The 26,140-nt window shown below is 35.5% G+C and overlaps 1 protein-coding gene across 2 annotated transcripts in view; it reads right to left on the bottom strand.

Moving 5' to 3' along the window:
• The window catches only part of dph6 (diphthamine biosynthesis 6), a 76,242-nt gene that overhangs the window by 35,385 nt on the left and 14,717 nt on the right, over window positions 1-26,140 (bottom strand). For both annotated transcript variants that reach the window (XM_088648344.1, XM_088648345.1), the window contains exons 4-12: window positions 21,543-21,616; window positions 20,623-20,741; window positions 13,084-13,145; window positions 12,341-12,435; window positions 10,911-11,004; window positions 8,463-8,607; window positions 6,629-6,760; window positions 5,405-5,534; window positions 1,187-1,361 (exon numbers count right to left, since the gene is read on the bottom strand). In XM_088648344.1, the coding sequence (XP_088504470.1) occupies window positions 1,187-1,361; window positions 5,405-5,534; window positions 6,629-6,760; window positions 8,463-8,607; window positions 10,911-11,004; window positions 12,341-12,435; window positions 13,084-13,145; window positions 20,623-20,741; window positions 21,543-21,616 (1,026 nt within the window). The remainder of the gene's footprint in view (window positions 1-1,186; window positions 1,362-5,404; window positions 5,535-6,628; window positions 6,761-8,462; window positions 8,608-10,910; window positions 11,005-12,340; window positions 12,436-13,083; window positions 13,146-20,622; window positions 20,742-21,542; window positions 21,617-26,140) is intronic.

Genomic DNA, 26,140 nt, shown 5'->3' on the forward strand with positions numbered 1-26,140 from the left:
TGATCTGTAAAAACAAATCACTACTCATAGTATCCTATGTTGGAATACATTCATATATCACAACCAAATCAGGGAAAACTCTTTCTGTTGGAGAGAAAATGTTGTTACCCTAAGATGGACATTAATATCCTCCTGACTGGGAATTTGATCACAACGGTAGTTTTGAAAACACTGCAGTTCTTAATAAATATATTTAATTATATTATAGAGTCACACACACACACAAAGGAAGCAGTGTTGTCAAGGGAGACAACAATTTTCCTCATACAGCTTAAGAAAAAACATCAGGTCTGGCAGCAGTTATAACTGAAAGGATATAACACAGCGTTAGAACTTGTGAACATAGCTATCAATTGCTTCCTTATTGTGTGTGTCACTGAGCACCTGTAAGAATGAATATCTGAATTGGTTCAAACTTTTCAAACAACTGAGACAGTAAGAAAAACAGGAGTGACAGAACCATTGAAATCAGCAACAAAAAGGCAAATGGTGCATTAAAATATGTAGTTAAGTGCAGAATGTAAATCAAGGGATGTAATGTTAAATCATACAAGGCACTAGTATGACTTCATTTAAAATATTGTATTGAATTTTCATTGCCAGGTAATGAAAAATATATTGGCTGCTCTGTAACCAGTTCAGGGCAAGAGAACCTAGAGACATTCCCGGGCTTCAGGAACATCCTACTTTGACACACTAAACAAACAGAATCTTTTTAGTATTGAACAAAGCGGACTACAAGGGCACCAAATTCAATTATTCAAAATCTTCAAAGGCAACCAAAGCACTGAATCCCAGAATCAGAAATAAGAGGAAGTGGATTTAAAACCCAGAACAAAATGTATGTTTTTACACATGGGTGTGGGAGTCTAGAACAAGCTACTCAGCCACATTATTGAATCTTGTTACAAGAAGCAGCTAGACGAGGTCCTCAAATCCATTAGATACCAGCAACTGAACAAGACAAATGGCCTCTTATTTGCAATCTTTGCTATGTTTTTAGTGCTATGTCCAGCAATTCACTACAGCCCTTTCATCTTCCTGAAAGTGGACCTTCTGACTCCTGTAGTATAATTTCAAGTACAACACTCATGATATATTTTAGTGATATACTGTATATTACTCTACATGAGAACCTGTCTTAGGCACATCTTAAAGATAGAAACATAGAAAACCATCCTCTTACCTTCACTGCCTGAGAGTAGGGTCCTATATTAGCTGGGGCCCAGTGTGAAATGCTTTGGATATGCATGACCTGCTTACATTGAAACATTGTATCTTCTGCAGGTACTTCACAATTATGAAGGAGACAGTCAATCTGGATTAACTCTTCATCAGGTAAAGGGACTTCCACACAGACTCTTCAGTACCGATCATGGAAACAAAATACAACTGTTACTTCAATCTCTGAGAATGTAGACATGTTTTTCTCAATAAAACAAACTCCATCAATTAAGCTTTGTATTTAGAGTTCATTGTACCTTATATTTCGAATATTATTATTCTTATGTGTATTCAGGATTGAAAATACAAGGCACACAAAGGTATGTGGGTAGCTGAAAAGTTCTGTCCACTCATGATGATGAAGTAGGTTCCCAGGGTAACCTCATGACATAGCACGATAATGGGTTAATCGACAAGCTTCACCTATTTAAATGTATTAAATAAAGTTAAATTTCAACTTTTGACTCAAATTAAACATTCAACTTTAATTATAACTCAGAGTTGTTTTCACAGATACAAATGATAACCTAGTTCCTCTGAGAATTATATCTCATTAGCTATGGAGCCAAGCACCGACTCCCCAAAACTAAAGAGAATAAAACCAGGAAGTAGATTCTTTCCTCTCAGGCCACGTTTGCAGAAACCTCACCTTCCTGTGATGATTCACAAGGTAAACTACTAAACCCTGTGACACAGAGTTCTACCACAGAGACTTTGCCTCAGGGACTCTCTGAAAAACAGTCTCTTTACTGATGTCAAAGCTGTCTACACCACTCTAGGGACCATACAGTCTTGCCTTTGGAAGGTGGAGAAAAGTAAGCAGTACAGTACACACAGTACTTCACAGTACAAAATCAGAGTTGCAACATCATCAGAGTTGGAGCTCATTGAAATCATGAGGTCTCATAGAATGTACAATGGTTCTGTAAAGCAGGTCAGGCCTTGCATCTTAAACTTTAATATCCTTCACTATAGTGACAAACAGCACATCCTTGAGATGGACAGAGCATGACATGCACCACCTTGGTATGACAGAGATTCAGTGCTGCTCTTCCTTGGTTATTATTTCATTCTTACAGTACAGTGCAAAAATCTATTCACACGCTTGGAAGGCAGAACTTCAATCACGTTGACCCATTTATACTAAAAATTAGACTTTTCCTTGCACTGGCTCGTTTCAAAGGGTTCAAATATCAGTTCTAATTTAGCTTGAGACTGCTTTAAGTATAGGCTGCTATTGCTATTACACTCAGATGTGAACATTTGCGTGAAGGCCAAAGATCAGACACTTAAGCTTCTTGATGGCACAATTTACTTCCAATAATGTACAGTGCCTCTTCCGTGTTCTGTATCAGGTTCCCAAACACCACAGTACACTGTACACATGTCTTTAGATACTGCGAAGGCACTAAATGACCCATTTAAAGGAATTACCTATGGGCAGTTTTACAATACTTTGGTTTTGGCTATTCATTATCAATATAACTGAGTCAATTAAATCGCCAGAGTCTGTTCTGGTGGGATGTTCATGAGAGTTAACAACTAAGACTATTGTATTTTCTGAGAACCAGTGACACAAGTTACTAAAGGGGAAAGGCACCACTATTTTCATATTTTGGGATTAGAAAGAATTAGCATTGATAAGTGCATTTCAAACCACAATGAAAATAAATTGTACACAGTAATGTGTAAAACCTCCAATATACATCTGAAAACAGAAAACATTTCCAGCCATGCGCAGTGCCATATTCTGCTAAAAAGAATTTATAAAAGTGATGACATTTTATGTACCCTACACTTTGCTCAACCCTTTGTTTCTATGTGGTGCCATGGGATAATGCCCTACTTCCTCTAAAGAGCAAACCAACTAAACATGTTTTAAATATTTGCATAGAATATATGCAATATCAAACCAGCAGCTGTAGATGAAGATCACATTCTGTCAATATACTGCACTCAATATATATCAGAGATCTATGTAAACATGGTTTGGGAGTGTCCTGTTTGTTTAATTAATGTGATATCGGATGTGACTGTGTTGCTGAGCCCTTGACGACTGCTCATTTTAAATAATAATTTAAAATATTTTCTATTTATGTGAGCTCCTATTATTTGAAGGTATTTTTTAGGCATCCAAGTAGTGGATTTGGGTGTTTATATTACCTATATATATAAAGTATATCTCAATTTAAACAAATTACTTCTTTTAAACTAGTTACTCCTGTCCCCTAATTAAGAGCATGTAATTTTGACAACTCATTAAAATCTTAAAACAACTTTGAGTTTCAGACAACATGCAAGCGCACACATATTTAATGATACTATTTATCTGTAGAACTCAACGTTCTACGAATAATTAAAACTGAAAAACACACTGGAGGCTTAAAAAGGTTAAAAATAGGTTGGAAAAATGTGCACGACAGCTTCAGGAACTGTTCAAAAACTACTTGGCCAATTAACTTCAAACTTAATTAGCAGGATTCTAGTACCAAAAGGATAGATATGTGAGAAAATGAGGTGCCTTCATATTCCAAGATGGCCAACTCTCGATCATTTTTATTATTTGTGGTCATATACTGCTCATAACCCTATTGGGGAATTTAACCTTTAACATGTTATCACTGCTGATATTTAGTCATTCCTGACATCTGATATTTAGTCATTCCTGAGTAAAACAAGATGGCGGCAAGGCTGCCATTTTGGTAAATGCTAAAAAATTTGAAACAAGACGCTTTTTATCTGTAGCTAAAGCTGCACCTCACAAATTGCTGTGATAATTGTCTTGCTCAAACCAAGTCAACAGTTGGCTGAAACAAGTCTTTTGCTCCTGTTCAAGAATTATCCAAACTCAATTGTTAGCATTTTAATGGCAATGCAATTCAAACCTGGAAAAATAAGGTTTCTGAACAATTACGAGTGGCCACCTGAGCACCATATGCATCCCCCCTCGCAAACAGCTCGTTTAAAGGTTGCCTAACCAATTAATTTCAAACATGATAGGTGTGATTTTATGTGACAATCATTTTAAATATTGCAATATGATGTTTATGTGTGAATCAAGACAGCTGCCTGACCACCAGGCTGACTTCTGTCTTGGGTACCACTGCACTGGTTGAATTGGTTTCATCAACATTCAAGCTTAAGACATGCACCGCATATATTGTGACAATACATTTTATACCCACACCTGTCTGGACCCTGTGACGCAACCTGGCCATAAGGTGTTGGCCAATTAACCTCAAACATCCTAGGCAGAGGTTTTTTTGAATAGTAAGCCATTTTGTAGTTTGTGTTTGTTGATTTGCTTGGAGTTTGAAAATAATGATAAAAAATAACAGATTGTGTTAGGGTTAGGGTTAGGGTTAGTGTATTTGTTGTTATAATAATAATAATAACTGCTAATAATAATAGTAACTGCTTACACTTTCATAGCGCTTTTCTGGACACTCCACTCAAAGCGCTTTACAGGCACCACCAATGTGCAGTATCCACCTGGGTGATGCGACGGCAGCCAAAGTGCGCCAGAACGCTCACCACACATCAGCTATCAGTGGGGAGGAGAGCAGAGTAATGAAGCCAATTCATAGAAGGGGGCCATGATTGGTAAGGGCCAGGATTCTCTTTTTGTGAAACGCCCTTTTAATGACCACAGAGAGTCAGGACCTCGGTTTTACATCTCATCCAAAGGATGGTGCCTGTTTACAGTATAGTGTCCCCGTCACCATACTGGGGCATTAGGACCCACATGGACCGCAGGGTGAGCGCCCCCTGCTGGCCCTACTAACACCTCTTCCAGCAGCAACCTTAGTTTTTTCCAGGAGGTCTCCCATCCAGGTACTGAGCAGGCTCACACGTGCTTAGCTTCAGTGGGTTGCCAGTTGTGAGTTGCAGAGTGATATGGCTGCTGTTATGGAGACATGATTGAATTCATTCACGGTATTAACTGAATGAAAAAAGAAAATGTGGATGAGCAAACTACTAGCAACTAATTCAACAAGATGAGCAAAATAAAATGACCTGTTCATTGATTACTTAAGTCCTTATATACAGCAATTGGAAGAATGTCTTTCTCCAAAATGTATTTACTTGTTGGGTGTTTATGACAATGTTTTTTGAGATTGTAAATTAGACCCTGTTCCGTTTTTCCAGATCAGTTAACATTGTGCATAAAACAACATACCTGGCAGGAGGATTTACATCAAAATAGGACTGGTACACAGTGTTAACTGCACTGAAGTAAGCAATGGTCTTCACGTACAAGTGAACCAAAACAATATTCTTTAGATGAAATCCTCTCTCTTCCAGTTTACCTGCAACAACAACAAACAACAACTGTTTTACTAATGGAATGATAATTAAATATACCTCTATCCAAGCCAGTTCTCATACATACATAGTGCTAATAAATAACATTTATGTTTAACATCACATGTCACAATAACATCACGTTTATGTTTATCAGATTAATTTTAATCTTTTTTTGCAACTACAATAATATAAATATTCAAACAAAGACAAAAAGAACAAAGTGACTTGTTAACAGGTATTTATCCAAAAAACGTATCCAAATAAAATTCTGTAGTAGCTTTACCCTATAGATACAAAAATAGTAAGATACATTAGTAGATACAATAGACCATTTCTATACCTCACACAAGCTACCAAAATGTGGCACTATAAAATATTGATATGTTTAACATTGTCTCTGTACGGGCTGTATAAAATCACAAAAATGAGATGATAAACATTAAATATGCTTTTCATCTTTCGCCCTGTTTTTTTTTAAAAAAAGAGTCTCTGCTAAAACATGCACTTTTTAAGCTCTGCAGGCAAAAGAGAATCTTGCACTGTGTGTTTTGAAGAAGCAGTTTCACTTCTCTCAGACTTAATTTGAAGTGTCTGTCCTCATTTTACAATCGCAATACTGCATTTCTGATCGACAGGGTCCCTGACATGTTTGCTATTGCCTCAAACTTTAAAAGAGCATTCCTAAACAAAGCACTCCTTTTCTTCTACTGGATCTCTAAAATGTGTTTTGCCAACACAACAAGAAGACATAAAAGCTACTTGTGAACAAAGGGGCTTCCCTTATTCAGAATTGGCTCTGATAAGTGCTGAACCTTTAAAAAAGGCTACAAGTAACCTTTTGAAGTAACAGCTTTTTTCAATTCCACTGTTGTAAAAGTCATCTAAAGCTGTCTTTTCTGGAACTCGTAAAAGTTGCAATCCTTATTTGATCAGACTCAAAGTGGATTATACAAGTTTTTGCAGCGACATGGTGTTAATGATGAAGAGCAACAGTTTGGAAGATGATTTTTATTATTCATGAGAAAGAAGATATATCTAAAATGCATTTGAAGATGGAGTCACCACTTTGCTACCTCCTACTCTCTTTCCAGCCTACCTTGTAGCACCAAAAAAGCATTCTTGGTTTGATCCTCCACACTTGCATCCTCATGGCCAACTGAAACACCAGAAATGCCACAAATCCACTGATAGCCAAGCTTAGTTCTTCCTGAACAAGAACAAAGGTCTCCTTTCAAAATAAAGAAACACAGTTGTTAATATTAATGTGAAAGTCACAGTATCTCAATTAAGGCTATCTACACTTTTGAAGCTCATTTTTCTTTAATTGAAATATCTATATTCTAATATTCTAATGCAAAATGTCCTGTTAATACATATTCATAATAATTAGGTTTCTAATCAGTGAAAGGCTATAGTGATTTTAAATTCAAAACATTTTTTCCAACTTTTGAAATTGCTTTGCGTTAAAGATTGGACAGCTAAGCAACCTCACACTAAGCAGTTTTATTGGAATAGATTAAATCTGTGACAATCATAGGTGTTCCGCGTCAACAAAGATGGCAGCCAGACTAATCCATTAGAAAACTCATTCAAAAGCTTACAAACCACTGCACCTGAAAAGTTGCTATGTTCATTTTTACAATTGCAACTGGTCATAAACCATTATCTAAATGTAGTGCATCATGTTAACTGTTGCTGCTTAAAAACGGTTTAATCAGTTAACTCCGAATGTTAAGTATAATTATAGCACCATGGCAATGAATATGTGAAAACGGGGTTCTCAAGTTAACCATGGTGGCTGCCTAACTCCCATCGTCTAGCCGAGACTGATAACTCTTGTGCTGCATCATGCCTGTAGCCATTTAACTCAACACATGATAAGTATCATTCTACTAATATTACAGATAACACATAGTCTAACAGGTTTCATGCATGAACCACAATAACTGCTATCCTGATTGATTTGAAATTCGGGACATTTCAACACACAAGGACCTGTTACAGGTTTGCATCTCCAAAGCAGCTGTGACACTTTTCAAACACACAGGAGGTGACTGCTTGCTAGGCACAACCTGCTCTTATTCAAAAATAATAATAATAATTCCTTGGCCAAAGAACTCCAAATTTGCTTCTAGTTTCCCATTTGTTTACTCGTAGTTCAATCACAATGTGGGTCGGGATTTGCTTAGAAGCCTTAAAAATGGTTCTAGTTTTCTAACTCCTGTATATATTTGTTATTTCTCAATGCAAATTTGTGTCAGTTTTCTACAGATATAATTATGTCTTGTAGGTCATGTAATTTGCTTTAGATTTTGCTTTCAATACATAGACCTTTTTTTTTCACAAAAACTCACTTATTACCACTGAAAAAAAATATTTTATCTCTACACAATGACGCAGAGCAGTTATCTGTACAGTAAACACAGATATAAAACCTCAATAAAAAATAACAATTTAATCACCCAAAGACACATTAATAACATGATAGTGTGTAGCTTTTTCAACATCCCAAAATTCGAATTTAATATGTATGGCTTATAAAGGAGATGGAAAATTGTTATACTACAGCTGCCTCATTTCCTTCTGTATGACCACTGTGGGCACTCAGCTCTCTAATTGTGGGTGCAAAGCATTAGAAATCACCGGTCTAGGGTAACCATTAAATACAGTAAAGGGGTAAACACATAACGCATGACTAACAAACTTAACCAAAGACTGCGGTCAAATTAAATTACATACAATTTTCATGGCAAGTCCCGTAAGTGATTTCAATTACAATTTCAAATTTTATTTTCAGATACTTGCATTGGTAAGGAAAACTGTATACTGTACGTCTTAGTGAGTTTAATTCCTTTTGACACCAAGCCTGACTTAAGCTCTGCCCTCTAAGTAAATATGATGATACATGACTTCTTAAGAAAAATTCTTACCATAGTCCAATAGACCTCTACTGTATGTATCTGTTGAAATCCTTTCTAGGGGCTCCAGAACTTCATCTTCCACACTGTCTGTGATGTTGTCAATATTGCTTAGACATGGACAACCACCAAAAGGAACTGAAGCAGGCAATGGACTCTGAATAAATTGGAACACAATAAGGAAAAAATAGTTCAATGGATTTACCAAGCCGCAGAGCTTGGCTTGAAGGACAACAGAGCATTTGGAGCATAATTTAACTGCATCGTAAGACTATGACATTCGCCTAAAAAATTGCCAGTCTATTTATATTAATAGCTTTCAAAATGCAATATTTCTACCATATTGATGTCACCACCCTTCTATATCAATGCAAAATACTGCAAAGTGCCTAAATGTAGATCATCATACCAACAGACACTATATATTCATCAGTTATAAATAAGTCTGGGCCATAGTTGTCTGACACGGTGAATCTGATTACCTCAGTGGCAATTTCAGACTTCAACACTTTCTGTACATGTTCTGAAATGATAGTCTTGAACTACGCTTTTTTGCTCATTTGCCTTTTTTCTCCGTGCATTCACATTCTAAACCGAAATCTTGCCACTGCTGATTTTTTTTCTCTTGTGCTGTCAACTGCAGTTGCCCATGTGATAATCACATTAATTATACCATGAACCTCATTGCAACATACAAAATAGCTTGACTACCATTAAGGGAGGGCAAATTATACAACTTTTTTTTCCATTTCCTCAAGTTATATTGTCAGGTCAGATCTATCAGATTGAAAGAAAGCTGTTTGGACTGTTTTTAAGGGGAGGTTCCCCCTTGTGCCTCCTGCCCTGGTTGAGGGAATCACCATTCGCTACAGACTCACTGCTGGAGGGAGCAGAGCTGCCAGTTAAACTCTCCAACAGCCCCTTCCTGCCAGTGGCTGCTACCGCTTCACAGTCACCTAGAGGCTAGCTGTACAGTAACAAAGCTATGTTTCTGCTCCTTTAATTTTATAGCTATGTTTTTTATTAAATATACTTTTAGGACTATGTTTGTACTAAGTTCTAAGTGTCCGTACAGTCTAATTGTTTTCCCCAATAGCTGTGGCAAATCCGAATGCTCTGAATTAGGATCTTTCTTCTATATTTTGGGAAGACACCTCTGTTTGACTTAGTACAGGTCACAGTACTAGTCACAGTGTTTTATAAAGGTCACACATACAATATTCCCCTCCTAGGACAAGAGACACATTATTAATGAGTGCTTCTAAGATACAGTATTGAGCAAAAAGAGAGATGATGCCCTTCTTTCAGCATGAGATGATTCGGAAAAAGTAGCTGAGTTGAGTTTTCCCAAATTAGAGCAACAAGAATGCTGCTTCAGCAGATTACAACCCCACAATACAACTGAGGACTTACTATATGAACATACAGTACCCAATAATAACAATAATTATAAAGCATTCAAAAAGCTTGTAAAAACAATAAAACCAACAATACATCAATTAGGGTTTAATTATTCATTTTAATATGTGATGGACATTGAGATTAGGGTGAAATACAAGGCTTAAGCCTTTCTTGTGGTTTGCATTATATCTCTGTGAACACGCCCCTGATGATATTCCTTGTTTAGCATAGCAAAAAAATAACAACTACCCAGCTGTACGATCAGCTAAAGCAAAAGAGAAAACATATACCAAATTTCAAATTCCTTCATAATTTTGACCAATTGGAGCAGCCCTTCAAGTTGAATTTGTTCCATCTGAAGGGCCAGAATAACCTTTTCCACTAATTCCTCTAGTGACAGTGTCATTCAGGGTGTGGTGACATGGTTATCCAAGGCAATCATGACTACCTGAATCCAAAGTGCCTTAATTTGACAAGACATGTTTATTAAATCAGGCTTAGTCCGAGGCACAAGTGAATATTGCAGATGTCAAAGTAGAACAACCGAGGACATAAAAAATCCCTGCAGATCTGCTTCATTATGTGTTCCTTTTTCACTAAACAAGTAGAAAATTCTCAACCATTATCTGGCACATAAACACAAAGGTTTTCTAACGTTTTCACCAATTTTAAAACTAGTAATTTAGTTTTATGAACGCATTATGAATGCATTCAAGGCAGCTCATTTTCATTTATCTTTATTAACTATAAACCCCACAATAAACTTCTGCTCTTTGCTATGTCATTAAAATATCTTTCAAGCTTTTTTGACATTCATAAAAGAATAGAAATTATTACAAGATAATATAATGAGAAACACTGAAAAATAAATCTAACATTCGACTTTCAGCTAGATTTCTAGTTCAGTAAATTAAATGACAAATTTTCGAAGTTACAAGAAGATACCATAGATGATGGTAGATGATCAGTACCCTTTTGTTATCACACAGTCAAACATTATACCAGGAACACAACAGTTCTCCATAATTTACTTTCCAGAAATGACAAAATGTTACTTACATTCACTTTGTCTTCTAGATGCATTTTTGAAAACCGTAGATAGCCAACTGGTGCAAAAGCATCTGCTGAATGGACAACAGCTTCCATTGAATCTCTAGAGAAAAAAAATGAATTACATTAATTTAGGAAGAGGCAAACCTTTTCTCTACTTTTACCGTTTTGGCACTAAATGTATAAATCCTGCAGGTTTCCCACAGAAAAATATTTATCAAGTGTAACCCACTGCAGCACTAATTTATATCTTGGGTTTATAAAGAAGCAGCATTAATGTGTTTCAAACCACAACGAAAGTAAATTGTACACAGTAATGTGTAAAACCTTCAATTCACATCACAAAATACACAAAATCTCCAGGTATGCGCATTGCCATGTTGTGCGATTCAGAATGAGGCAACCAAACTTCCAGTGACATAATGTGGCCTTCTTACATTGTAAACAAGCAGGCTTGTGAATACAGCTCTTTTAATCCAATAGAAATATTAATCTGGACTTTGAGACAGTTTTGCCGACAAACACTACTTAATTGTTAACTTGTAGATCACACTGTAACACTTCTGCAGTGAAATTTGCTGCACAACCTGTACTTATTCACTCATACATCGCACTACATCAGTCCCTATAGTGACCTGTGAGAAGAAAGGGCCGCATCACACTCTCAGTCTTGTCCGTAGCAAAACCAGGGATTTGTGATGAAACAAATAATTAGTAATTTCACAAAGTTAACGATTTTGTTAACGATCAGAATTTGTAAATTTCTTAAATTTTGCAATGCCATCAATCAGTTTATTTTTTTACCAAGATTTAAGAACCGGTCTGAGAAATTATTTGACCACAACAAGTAGTTTGATTATACAGAATCAACCAGAGATGTAGGCTACCCATGATGTAGCCTGAAGAACTTTGAAATTAGTATTATTTTACTTTTTAATACTTTTTTATTATTCTTTAGAGATGATGCCTCTCACACAAATTTCACAAGCGTCAAAAGGACACATTGGATAATTTACAGAATGGTAAGACTCTATAGCTATTTCAAAACTTTACAGTGATGACTTCAGTTTTGTATATCAACTTAGTCTTGATACAAATATGTGATTTTTCAGACCTAGACTCAGCCTCATTGTGTGAGACTCACACCGAATGTTTTGTGATTGCATACCATCACAGCTGCAGGCTGGCAAATGATGTTGTGGTGTATTACAATAAAACAGTATTTCAATATGGATTCTTGTGTATATTTTGTAGTCATTCACAGATTTGTTTGGCCAGAAGGCATGGATTCTTGGCAAGGTGGCCCATCTAGCATGTATACAACTATGAAAAACCATGGATTGGTAACACAAATGACTTACAGGCTTAGTTAAAAATATTTTCTTACTACAATATATAATACTAAATAGGTTATAGTGGAGAATAAGAGGTTTACTTACATGACAATTTTTTTCTTAAACAAAGGGCAGTCCAAGGTAAACGTTTCATACTCTCCACCCTCACCACAAACATGAACACCATACTTCTTGGAAAGCTAATTCAAAAACAACGGAAAGGAATGGATACTGTTGAATCACAATGTTAGCCTTCAGCAAGCTGATGAACAGCAGGGACAGCTGAGAACTTGGAATTTTCAACTGAACTTTAAAGGTAAAAACCCATGATACAGCAGGATACTATGGTGCACATTTTGGGTAGTTTGTTACTAGGCAAAATTGAACGGGTTATCAACTTCAAAAATAAAAAAAATACTAAAGCTCTTACACTAAGGCATTATATTCAAATTAGGATGGTTTATACCAAGTATTTATCACATCAAGTGTGCTTTAAAAAAGAAATGTATTATAAAACAAAGTTCATACATCCAAGCTACACACGCCTCTGTCAAAGAGGTTTTAAAAAAAGTGTTCCAGATCATGCAGTTTATTTGGCTTGTTTGTTAAACAATGATTTTGAATAAAGTACCTAAATTTGTAGTAGAGGTTAATGTTTAATTTCCACTGAAGTATAGTGTTGTTTTGTGCTGTTTAGGCATTTTGTAAAAGACATAGAATATACATTATATGATTTACATTTTCCCTTTAATAAGGCTTCATAAACAAGCAAGTTTCCATAAAGAGGCACATGTTTGTCTCCATTAAGGGTGGACAGGAAGCGAACAATACCAAAATGTATCACCAACCTGTTTAAGATGTGGTTCCATTTCACCCAGTGTTTTTCCCAAATGTTTATCAGGATCAAGACCTGACAAAAACAGAGGAAAATGTCTGAGACTGAACCACTGATTGGAGAAAATCTGAAATCAGATTTTTAGATTTTCTGTCACCAAACACCCTCCTTCCCATAGATATTTTAGGTCCTATCTATTTATTTGACTTTATAAATTGTATACACAAATCTCTTTTTATAAGGTTAACAGTTTTCAGTTGTGCTGAAAAGTGAACCCTGATTTGTTTCTTTGTGAATATAAACTGGAAAGACCTTGTTTATTTATCTTTGCCCTTAAACCGTAGAGGGAAATGACTCAGAGCCTGCAGATGTTTATGGCAGCTAGCTGCTGGAATGAAATTTCAGCTCTGAATCCTGCAGCCTAGCTCTGACTAAGGTCTCAACAGAATGCCTCCAGTCTTGCCAAATCTCCAGAAAATTCCCGAACGACCTTTGGTAGAAAAGACAGCTTTGCTTACCTTAGAACTCTGTCATAGAATAATTGTAAATAAACTAAATCTTTGCAGAATTGCTTAGTGCGTTAACAGGCACGAAATACTTCTTAAATGTAGATCCGTATAATCAAATGTATTTTTTAATCTTATACCGTTCCTGAAATCTTTCTTAATATCTATTTATTTCACTTTATAATGAATGAGACCTATTAGACCCACTAGGAACTACCCAGCACTAAATAGAATTATTAATTCTATTCTATAATATACTGCAGAACTGTTTGGAATCAACTTTGAACTCAAGTGTCCTGAGCAAGTGAAAAGCAGCTGCAGTTTATAAACACTGAACTTAAAAAAAGCCACATAGCCAATATGAACAAAGTGCATTAAACAGTGATATCTTCGGCAGAAGAAAAAAAAACTTTACACAGAAAAACACTGCACAGATAAAAAAAACAGGTTAAAAATTGGCTGGTTCAATAAAATTAAATAAAGCTTCCCAGGACAATGTTGAAAGTTTGTTGTAGCAACAATACTGACTTTATAAGACAATATCTGTCTTTTGTTCCAATATAGCCTTTTTTAAGGGATTTGCAGCAATATTAATAATTTACCATCTGATAATTAGTTTTGGGGGGGAAACTCAAATGCAGTATATATATATATTAAACTGGCCATTTTTCATTTTCTTTCTTCACAAAGGAACATTTTCAGCACTATTCTTCCAAGTCACTGTCAACGGAGCTTAAGTCAGAAAACTATAATGCTTCTCTGTGTAGCCCTGTGCTTACTCATGCATTACAGTTTTGCATCAACTCAACAGCATGACTGGGCGAGCTGGTGTACTGATCAAAGACTGACAAAGCCAAAACCTGCAGCAAAATTACATCAATTGCTATTTTGGTTTCGCACATCCAAGTGCAACGTGCCTTTTCAGAATCGGTAATGTGCTATACAAGTTGTTTGTAACTCCCTTTTTTTCAAAATGAAATGTACATTGTACAGTGGTGAAAAGACCTGTTTTACTTTTCTTTGTTGGTGTCTCATAGGTTATCCTCTGGGAAATGTGTGTTTTTCTGTTTCAAATATACAACAGAAGTAATTCAAGGCTCTGTTCAGTTCAGTTTACAATGTTGTAGCTGCAGCAGTTTGTGCAGTTGAGCACAAGCTGGATGAAGCCCAACCCTCAGCCCAGGGGAGAAGCTTAATTAGTGTGAGAATATCTAATCTTGACATCTCTTCATCTTAACCCAATACACAGGTAATAAGGAGAAGGCATTAAAATTCAATTCAATGTAATGTCCTTTTTAATTAATCATGCCTTTAATGAATTTTAATGATTGGTTCAAATTGCTATAAGGACATTGATGCTTAATATGCTTGCAAATGTAATTTGTTTAAATAAATTATAAGGTTTTATACATACTTGAGCCAGTATGATAAATTTGGCTACATATGTGTATATATGTAGATACATACAGTATGTGGTGGCAGAAGCTGTAGATTACCAATTAGTAATGGAGGTAATAATGCACAGAAAATGTAGCTTTTTTTTTAGACAAGAACAACACTTTCGCAGTACTGGATGGCATTTTAAAAGAAATAATGAAAGTATTTTGCAATTAAATACACACTACAGTTTCATCCTTTTCTTTACCCTTAACTCAAACCTTGGAGCAAACATACAGTTAAATAGCCCTATAGAATTGTTAGTTAGTATTGACATACAGTAGATTGTGTGTGCATAAATGTATTTTCCATGGAGAACTATGTAAAAATAAAGTAACAGTGAAGTCATCTTCTTACGATAATGTTGTTCTGCATGTCACATAACTGTTTCCCCCAGAAAAGCTCCTTCCTCTTAAACATCCTTTTAAACTAAAGTCTGTTGTCTACAGGGACATGAGCAAAATTAGAACTTTGTGTCAGAAAATAATTGTAGTACTGACATTCTTAAACTACCAGTTTTATGGTGTGATCCTCTCACCCTGTACTCATTTACATGATCTTCACATCAAGCTTCTTCGAAACCTGTTTTACAACCTGCCCTAAACCCAATTACCTAACCTCATTATGCCACATTAAGCCTAAATAATCCTGTTGAAATGAGCCATTTGTCTGCCTCAAAGGACAGTTTTTGTGCACTTTGGAAATCCATGTCTATGAAACAAAAAGAATCACTTGCCTTTAAAAGGATTCCATCATGTATTATCCTATAAAACAGCAATTAAATTCAGTGAACTTTCAAAACCAAGAGACAGACTGTACAGAAATGGTTTTGAGGTCCCCTTTTTGCAAATTACGTGGTGGGATTAGAATTAGAAGAACATGCCAGAGCACCTTCACTGGACATCCCTGCTTTTCTTTGGGGGTCTCAGTTTCTTCTAACACTGTTTTTTTGTTAACGAAAACAAAACGTCGAACACCAAAAATGTGAATACAGCTAATTACACATGACATGCAGCTGCAGTCTTTACAATCTGTGTTAGCTTTTAAAATGTTGAAGTGTATAACAATTTATGAATTCAAGTATACAAGACAGCTAGAAGTAAAATGCTGTGTATTTTTCTCGCACTGAGAAATTATGACAATGACAATCCTAGCCTAAATCTTCAAAGGAAATGAGTTGAAAGCAGCAGGTTACATGCTATTAACCAAAAATTAACTGTACAAAAATTAGTGTAATAGAAACTATACTCATGTTAAGTCCTTAGAATGATTCACACTTCATAACCTCCTAGATATTGTTTTATGGAAAATAAAAATGACTTACAAATGTCAACTAATGTGCACCTTTTTCGTGGATAATGTTATGATAGAATATGATGGATATGGTTTAAAACTACAGTCTAAAATGTAAATTAGACATTTTTAAATGACTATGGCAAAAACAAAAAGGACTGCCAGTTTGCAAAGGCTACGTCAGACATAAAAACTAATAAAATGTACAAAATTCTACCTATACGATAGCAGTCAGTCCCAGTACTGAAAAATCACCCTTTTGCAAGTCCTTTTTTCAGATGGTACAAAATCTGATAGACAGCTTTAATCCCCTGTCAACACAAAAGGAAATAAATCAGATTTGTGATGTGTAACAATTAAGCTTTAAAATGGATGAAATAAATACTTCCATCTGTAAAGCAAACTAATTTAGTCTTATAATGCAAGGCAGAAAACGCCTCACTGATAAAAATAACATTTTAAAACTACAAAATTTGAAGGATGTAAAGTAACAAGAAAAGATAAGATTTAGGTTTAGGTTTATGTCAATTTGGTCAAAGGCCTTATCTTCATTCTAGTACTATGTATAGTGTAAGAAGTGATTAACTCAAAAGCGCTGGCATCCAAAAACCAATCTTTTTTGTTCCATTGAATACAAATTAGTGCAATTATAACCTTATAAGATCTATATCTCCCAGTTCTACAAGGACTTTACCACTGTGAAATGGCACAAAAGCCTTTCCTCAAAAATTCTAATGGGAATAATGGTAATAAAAATAAATCTTAATAAATATACCACTTTTAATACAACAAAAAAAGGAAGTCTTACATATTTAAAGATGTCAGATTATATATCATTTAAACTACGTGTCTGTAATATTAACAGAAGGTGCCCAGGGTGAAAAATTTCCAGATGTAATCCTTAAAAGAACAAAAGGCCATAAATTAATTCTACTGATGCATACACACTAAATAGTGGGTGAGAAACTTACTGTAGGCCTCCTGAAGAAAAACCATTAACGTACTCATATGAATTTCACTGAGGGTCTGTAGGGGAAAGTGCAATGCATCTGCATTTGAAGTACAACCTTGACTCGAAGGATGTTAAAAACGCTAAGGAAATTCTGAACAGTCAAGGTTAACTTCTGCAGTCCGAAAGCAGCAGTTTTCTACTCACTGTCACCTTGTCGGTGCTGGTTTAATTGTGTCCTGCACTATGTTTTATTACTTGTTGCACTACAAATGTCAACAGCAAATTATGCTGAAGCTCTCAAGGCTAATTCTCTGTACTTTTATGAAGGCAATGAAAGTTCACTCTCTTTTGGGTAGATATTTTTGTCTTCTGATTAAAAGGTTGATTGTCCTACAGAGGCTAGCATGCGAAAACAACAGAGAAAAAGACACACCCTGGATATTTCAAAATATTAAAAATAGGCAAAATAACAAATGCTATATAAGTCATTAAAATGATTAATTAGTGCCACTGCATTATTGGGATATACACTGTATATTATTTTTACTGTGATTAATTAATAGTGTGCAATAATATATTATAGTGTTTTTATTTCTGATGATTTCTAAACATTTCAATTATGCTCATCATATATAACACACTTTACTCCTGTCTAAATTCTATGCTGTTACCTCCATTTCATACTACAATGAAAACTGCTATTTCTTTTCCTTTATCATAAATATAATTATGACATCACACCTAGTTTTGACACTCCAGATAATTTGAACAAGGCACTTTCTATTGTTTGGAATGAAGCCTAAATATGTTTTATTGCTGGAAATATATACTTTGCGTAAAAGGATGTTCTTTTGCAATATTTACCATTAAGTATACTTATCACCCCTGATTTTTTGTTACCTGCTCAGAAGTAGAAATCAAATCTACATTTAGTGTAAAGCAGAGAAAAAAATATACATACTCCCTTTGGAAAACAGTGCACACATTTTAATAACACATTTGTATTTACATTTTAAATGTTTTAACAGTGCTCTATTGTCAATTCTTTTTTTCATGTTTTTCCATCTTTTAATCTTTTTTTGAGGTCATAATAACTTAAATAAGCACGCAATTCTTTATAGTTCAAAAAGACTGCTAATGTGCTTTTAATATAGAATTACTTCTAATTTTAAGTTGTCTTTCTAAACCCATAATAAAGCAATATTAAACTCAAATTACCATCTAGCTTCCAGACTGAACATCTGTTCAGTGCAACACTGAAACCACGACACATCAGACTATGAAAATCCGTCATTTTAAATGCATTCGTTACCATTTACCTGGAAGGGACTTTTAATATCCACCTGAGGGCTAAAGAGGTAACCTCTACTCTAACTCCTCAGTCACCTGATATGTTAAACAACAGCCTTTATTGCTTAAACCTGTTTTAATAAAAGCTGCAATTATTTGAGTGGTGCCTAATAGCCCCATAGCACTCAGACTATTAAATTATCTCACATCTAATTACAGCCGCCTGAGGCAGGTGAGAAACAGAGTATGATAAGATCTTCCTTTTTACCTGTAGCCAAAAACCAAGGTAGTCTTTTTTTAATTCCAATCTTCAAAAATGCAGAGCATTTTCTTTTAAAATGACTACATTAAAAAATAATCACTGCATAAGACCAAAAACTAGGTGGTACTGTCAATCCTTTACTTGTCTTGAAGGCTCTATGTTTCGCTAGAAGGATTATTTTAGATAATTTGGTAAAGCTCCCATTGCTTGCTTAAAGACAGCAAAATTTCTGGGTAAAAAAATGAAGAGTCTTTGTCTCCCAGACAAAGACAAAAAAAAAACAGATCAAGATAATTAAATCTTTTCTTTCACTCATTTTTTCTCACTTGGAGAAAGCAGATGGGTCCTTCGATCTTCAGTGTCGGCAGAAAGGAATGTTCCTCAGTTAAGACACTATCTGTATGTAAGACAAAAGTGCTATTTCCAACCTGTAAAAACACCTAAAATGCTAACCCAGGTATTTTAACAGACCCACCAGAAGTGCCAAAAGTAAGCAGCTGTCTTACAATATTATCTAGAAACTCCTGTTAATGTTGAACTATGCTAATTTTTATATCTATATTATAATAATCTACATTGTTTTAATGTAAGTATTTAAAAAGCTACTGCAGTATTAAAGTAAACTGTAAAAAAATCTAAAGATTGTTAGATATACGATACCTTTTATATTGCTTTTTTCTTTAACATGTAGGATCATGAAAGTCAATTGTTTAACAGAGGAAGGCTGTTTATGTACAGACATCTGACTCCCTCCCTTCTGACTTATAGAAAAAACAGAACTCCCAAAGATGATTTTAGAAACCCATTTTCTTCTTGAAATACTAAATATTAATCTCACAATTTCCACATTAATTTCAGAAAACAGCTTCCATTACAATACTGTAACATTAAAAATTTACTTTTCCCAGCACATAGGTTATAGGTTTAAATGATTTTGCAGCTACTTTGAAAAAAATGATTCTATCTTACATAATTGCCACACACTGTAGGGAACTGAAGACAATGTAGCTTAAAGCACCTGACAAGCAGCTTCTTTATCATAAAAACTGAAAAAGTACAGAACAGTCTGGACTGTTACATCTTTGAGAGCACTGTTAACATATATGGCCTCAACAAACATTAAATTTAATGGAAGGTAAGAGCCTTTTATTGTGATACATGATCATAACAGCTGAAAAAAAGAGAAGCATTTTCAAAGAGTTCCCATTGATAATTCCAATAGTTAGAAAGGTAGAGCTACAGTATGATTCAGATGCAGGCAGTAATGTTAGACAACTAAAGAGCACCAAAACAAATAACACTATTTAAAACTTTTAACTATTTAATATTTAATATTTTAACAGCGCTGCTACCAACAATATCAGAATGGTCTGTAAAAGATATCAGGTAATAGTACATTAACATTTTTTTTTGGGTGGGGGGGTTCAGCTGTTTAAGAGGTTAAATGAGGTATACTAGATTTTAATCTGTGCTGCACGCCTCATGAATTTAAAGGAATGCAGCAGTCTAAAATATATCTTTACACCTTTTCACACAGCACAATAAGGTGTATGCGATTATTGACAGGTTTCATTAATGTGGTATAAATGTAATTATCTGTGGTCATTTTCCAACTGCCAGATTCTCCCTTATCTCTTCATATTGTTCTCTACTCAACTGCCTTAGCCTCTGGCAGAAGTCTTAACAGTTTTACAAAACGGTGATTGATGATTTGTGCTTTCTTCTCCCCTCACTCTGACAGCTGCTCATTTACAAAAGGGCTGAGATTATATGAGTGTAAATGGACTGCTCTCATGCAGCCTGGATACCTACCAAAAGCTGCGACTTTAATGATCAAGGCCTGGATGTTACATGATATCATTTCTCTGAGCAAATCCTCCTGGTTTCGGTGCCAAAGGTAAGCTAGAGACTGAAGGCCGAGCCTCCTGCACCTGTAAAAAAATAAACTAAGTATCACTCGTGACAAATCAAAATCACCAAGGCATTTTGTTTCTTTTCATTTGACTACTGGTCACATTTGCACAGAGCGATCTTTAAGGTAACTGCAAGAAGAATACAGAATCCACCTGCTATTCAAAGCATGTCCTTTATTTGTGATTAAAAAATGAAATTAAAGGACACTGCCGAAAAGAGCATTATAATTACACCCCATAACAATCTGTGACGTGCAAAAACAGCACAGATAATTAGATAGGCTGTAGGCACTGGCTGTTGTTTGAAAAGTGGGAACATCTGCAATCTCATACAGGTGTCTGTTGGTAAAATACCAAGATTTTGAATAGGAGGATTTCTCAACTGGTGTGTGGAAACACAGTATACAGTCACTATGCACTTGAAAGCAAACTCAGATTAAACATTGAAGCAATTTCTGTTTATAATAAAAAAGTGTGCTTGAGTCAGTGATGTGTATGAGTGTGTGTGGTGAAGGGGGCGGCGTGCTGTAAAATCTGTACATTTATGTAAATGTGCGGTGGTATGGAAAAGGCTGAGAATGACTTTTCTAAAGTACACAGAAATATACTTTTGATCAATGGTGCTTCTGCTTAAAGCTTCGCTCCCCTGTCACTTCATTGCTTTTTTTAACACCTGAGATAACCCACTTTCCACAGCTCACCACAACACGGGAGAATGCTCAGCTCAAAAGAGTTTCTTAGTGTTAAGAAGCAGTGTGTCCTCAAAGGTATTTGAACTGTTCAGTGTGAGAGCTAGAGGTCAAGTGAAATTAAACTTACACGTTTTCCACTCTGACCCTCTGGTAATCTGAAAGAATGGCCCCCACAGACACTGCTTCAACACCCTCCTTCTCCTGAAGGAAAAATAAACACAAAAACAAAATCTGTAATTACCTTGGAGCACATCTTTTCCAACACACTAAAGGGAGATGTGGTGAGTTTCTTTTTATTCATTTTTGAACATTTTTAGAAACGTGTCCCTTCAAAGGGAATTCTTACAAAAGTATAAAAATCGTAAAGTACGTTTTGGCTACCTAATCGGAATCGTCCCTCACTGTCGTCACCACACATTATTTTTAAAATAAAAATGAAAACAGAAAATGAAATAATTATCATTAAAAAAAATTATTGAAAATGCAAAAAATGTTTGCTCTAAACCTGTAAATGTACAATGATATTCCATCACAAAGCAACCCATCATAGAGTGAAATCCGTTACAACATTATATGTGGTAGTTATAAAACTGCCCTTGGCTTCCTTTCCCCCCATAATGCTATATAACTCAAAACTGAGCAACATTTCCAATAGATTTGCAAAGTCTACATAATGGGAATGATGAAAAGACAATCCATGGTAAGAATGTGTGGGGGGAGGATGAAGTAGTTTGCTGTTCACTTGATTTTTCTAGGAAAATCAACAGGGTGTCCTTGTCTGATACTATATTGTGAGCACAGGCAGAGAAGTTTTAGAACCACTGAAGAAATTAACCCCATTTTAAAGTAAGCATGAGGTGGCATTTTAAGGAGGCATATGGTGGTTATTGAGGGTCAGGAAACAGATTCTGTAAATCATGAAGAACTTTCAGAGTCATTTGTAAACAGTTTATAATGCACCGTATGTGCTTCACTTGAATATGTGAATATATTTAGTACAGAACATCAAATTCTGTGCTAAAACAACCACCTTTTTCAAGGCTTTATGTTATTTTGCTTATCCTAACCTGCTTAACTATCTAAAACACGAGAACCTAGCAATTAAAAAAGCATCCATCATCTTCTAAAACTAATAACAATGCAATGTATTAAGCCCAGGCTCCCTAGCCTCCAGTCTGACTGAGAAAGCAATTAACACATGTCAAGGTTGGCTTAAGAGAACACAAAGGATTGTGTCTATAAATTGCAATAAAAATTCAAAATCTTAGAAAAAGAAAGCCTACAACACTTGTTTGTTTTATTGTTGTTCTGACTATATACTTAAACATCTTTAAATTGAATCTAGAACATCTAATGCTTACAAAGCTACATGTCTTAGAAATATTTTAAAAAGAAAACCAAACTGTAAATTAATATTACAAAATTAGTATGAACCATCAAAATTATGCATAAACGTCCTTGCATTTTGTGTTATGTATAGTTAATGAATGTCTAATAAAAATATTCAATTTGAAAGAGAGAGTGTGGGCTTTTAACCAGTGTAATCATGACTTTCACTGTGTATGATCTGTACTACAGTATGCACTGTAAATCATTTCAGGAACAAAAACGCCAAGTTCACTTCAGTACAGCATAATGCAGTCCCTGGCTTATAGAACCTAACTTCCATGTTACACGGCAGCACCTCTATAACATCTAATATCTTGTAAGTATTATTTTATAAGAATATATATATAATATTTGGTGATCCATACATCCATTTTCTAACTGCTTTTTCCAATTCAGTGTTGCAGGAGAGCCGGAGCCTATCCCAGCAAGCAACGGGCGCAATGGGACACTGGAGGGTCCATTGCAGGGTACACACACAGACAGACACCTAGACTAATTTTCCCAGAACACAATTAACCTACCAGCATGTCTTTATACTGTGAGAGGAGACCAGAGCACCTGGAGGAAACCCACACAAACATGCAAACTCCATGCAAATAGCACGCCAGGTCTGGGATTGAACTCGGAGACCCAGAGCTGCAAGGACGCATTACAAACCACTGCACTTGCTGCTCATATTAGGTGATAAGAGTGCAAATTCATATGACTGTAAACATTACAGTCTGATATTACCTGAACACACTGAGAGACCACACCCAGAATTACCCTAGACACCTATTTAGTGCTTGGCATTAAATACATAACATAAAACATATACAGTATATATGTTGTTTTCATTACAATTAACAGCCACAATGGACCACCCAGTTTCAGGGAACTCTCAGTACCCGTCTGAGAAAAAAAGGCTTTGTCAAGTGTTACTCACAGCCTGTCTTCCCATTACATCAGATATGTGGCAGGGATGTTTACATAACAACCGTATCAACATTTTCCTGCTTGGCCAGACATCCCTTGCCTGCTTCCTAAAGCTTGCACGCCTAGTCCTGCGGAGCCCTAAGTCTGAGAGGCAGGCGGCATCAGTAGAACAACACAACCCAGTGAGCTTGCAATCCAGAGCCCATTGCCGCCATATTACCCAGGCTTTGACAGGGGCCACCAAGACCCTCATCCACACTCAGTGCTGCCGGATCGCCAATATATTATCCTTCTTAGATTATCACGAAGCTATTAATAAACACAACAGGAACAGGACTTCATCGAGACTTCAGACACCTATCAAATCACACATCTGTCACTTGATCACCATTTCTGTTTACCAGAGATTGTTTGTATTTATCCAATAAAAAAGCCACAAACAAATACTAGACTTTGCTGCAGGTGAAGTGTTGGGATGGAGGTCATTATTCCAATGTGAACCAAACCCTTCTTAATATGCACCTTGCCTACTTTAGAGGTATTACCATTTTTACCTCCTGAACTGTATGTCAGTAAAAGGTCATAGCAACACTTAATAGTCCGGCCTTTTTTCATATTTAATTGTATACATTATCTGACAACTTGACATTATTTTCATTACAGCCTTTTAAAACAGATTAACTGCAGATGTTAAAGATGCAAATTTTAAACTTAAAAGAATTATGGAATGTAAGATCGATTAGAAAGGGACTGTAAAATTACTATTAGGTGACAACCAAGGCATAGCATTTTAAATTTAATAAGTGCTAATCTATAAATATAGGGGCAGACCTTTGTGTACACACTGCCTCATACTGTACTGTACGTACATATGGTATATACACTACATACATAATACATTACACGGTAATTAAAACACCAGATTATACTGAAGCTGTGTACTGTACATATTCTTTATATAAAACTTAATCTAATTTGATAAATATTCTATGAGTGTTTAATATTAGTAATCAAAAACTAATTTCTCACTTAAAATTCCAATCAGTAAATCATAAGATGTACTAATTACACAGCCTACAAATAGATCTGCACTTCAACAATAAACGTAGTATAGCGAAATCCATCAGCTTAATTAGTATTTTACATGTGCTGTAATTATAAGTGAGGAAATGCTACATTAATGAACGTAAAAGTTGCCAGTAAATTACCTTGTAGCTATTATCAATTTCCCAAGCTACTGGTCCTTAAGATAACCCTCTCCCTGTGGTCCTTCCTGTAATTTTTCTCTGCCTGATAAACATGATGATTAAAAAGCGCACAGTGTAAACCTTTGATACTTTTTAAATTAAATCCATGCCCTGCCTAAGGGCTAAGGCTGATTTCTACTAAATGTGTCAGCTAATCAGATAAAAAAAAATGATCAGCAACCAAAAGAAACAGCAGCCCTAGGCACAGTTGGGGACAGGGGAAAACAGAGCAGAGACACTTCAACAAGACCTCTGCTGTATCCAGGTCCCTTCTTTCACAGAATCGAGATGTATGACCTTACGTGATACATCACAAAGTACGCATGAAAACAATTTTACAGTTTTTAAATGAACTCATTTTTAAAGTTTTATCTGGAGTAAGTTACAAAGAAGGAGTGAATGTTCTTCAGTGACGCTTGGCAAATGCATGTACTGGTACTTTTGAAAAAGGCGCTCAAAATGAAAAAAAAAACATTCCTATGCTGTGCCAAAGGGATATAAAGATCTTTGTTTGTCGTAGTATAAAACAATCCATTGTGTATTTGACTTTTATTTGGGAACTGGCAAAATGGCAAAATATTACATGTGAAAATGTAATGATTTATTATTAAAACAGCTTTAATAATGTTACATTAGCAGAAATAGGCAGGCTTCATGTTACAAAGAGAGAGAGAATCTCAAAAATATATATGTATGCTGTGTGCCGTCACAGGACAGGTATGGTAACTGGATGCAGTACTTGACATACACCCTAAAAAGACTGTTTACCATTCAGACATCCTGTTTAGAAACCTCTCTGTCCATCTCTCTGATATATGACTACTTCAAAACGCTGATTAGGCACATGCCAAGTTAATCATGTTAATCATTATAACAATTGGCATATCTGTCAACAAGTATTTACGTGACTAATGATCATGAAAGCCCTCCAAGGTATCACCTTTCAAAAGCAGAAACTCAAAACTGGTTTAAAGTAATAACTGCTTGTACATCTTGAAAACAAAAGGCTTCATCTTTATCTAAGACATCTACATTAAAAAAAACAGTTCAGGAACCATACATGCACCTTTATTAGAAATACATATGACATTTGCCTTTGGTAAGTAACAGACCACTCTTAATAAGGATCAGAACATAAACGTGTAGTCCTTGTAGAGATATGGTTTCATAGCAA

The sequence above is a fragment of the Lepisosteus platostomus genome, chromosome 10, assembly GCF_059453375.1.
Source record: "Lepisosteus platostomus isolate fLepPlt1 chromosome 10, fLepPlt1.hap1, whole genome shotgun sequence".
Taxonomy (NCBI): Eukaryota; Metazoa; Chordata; class Actinopteri; order Semionotiformes; family Lepisosteidae; genus Lepisosteus; species Lepisosteus platostomus.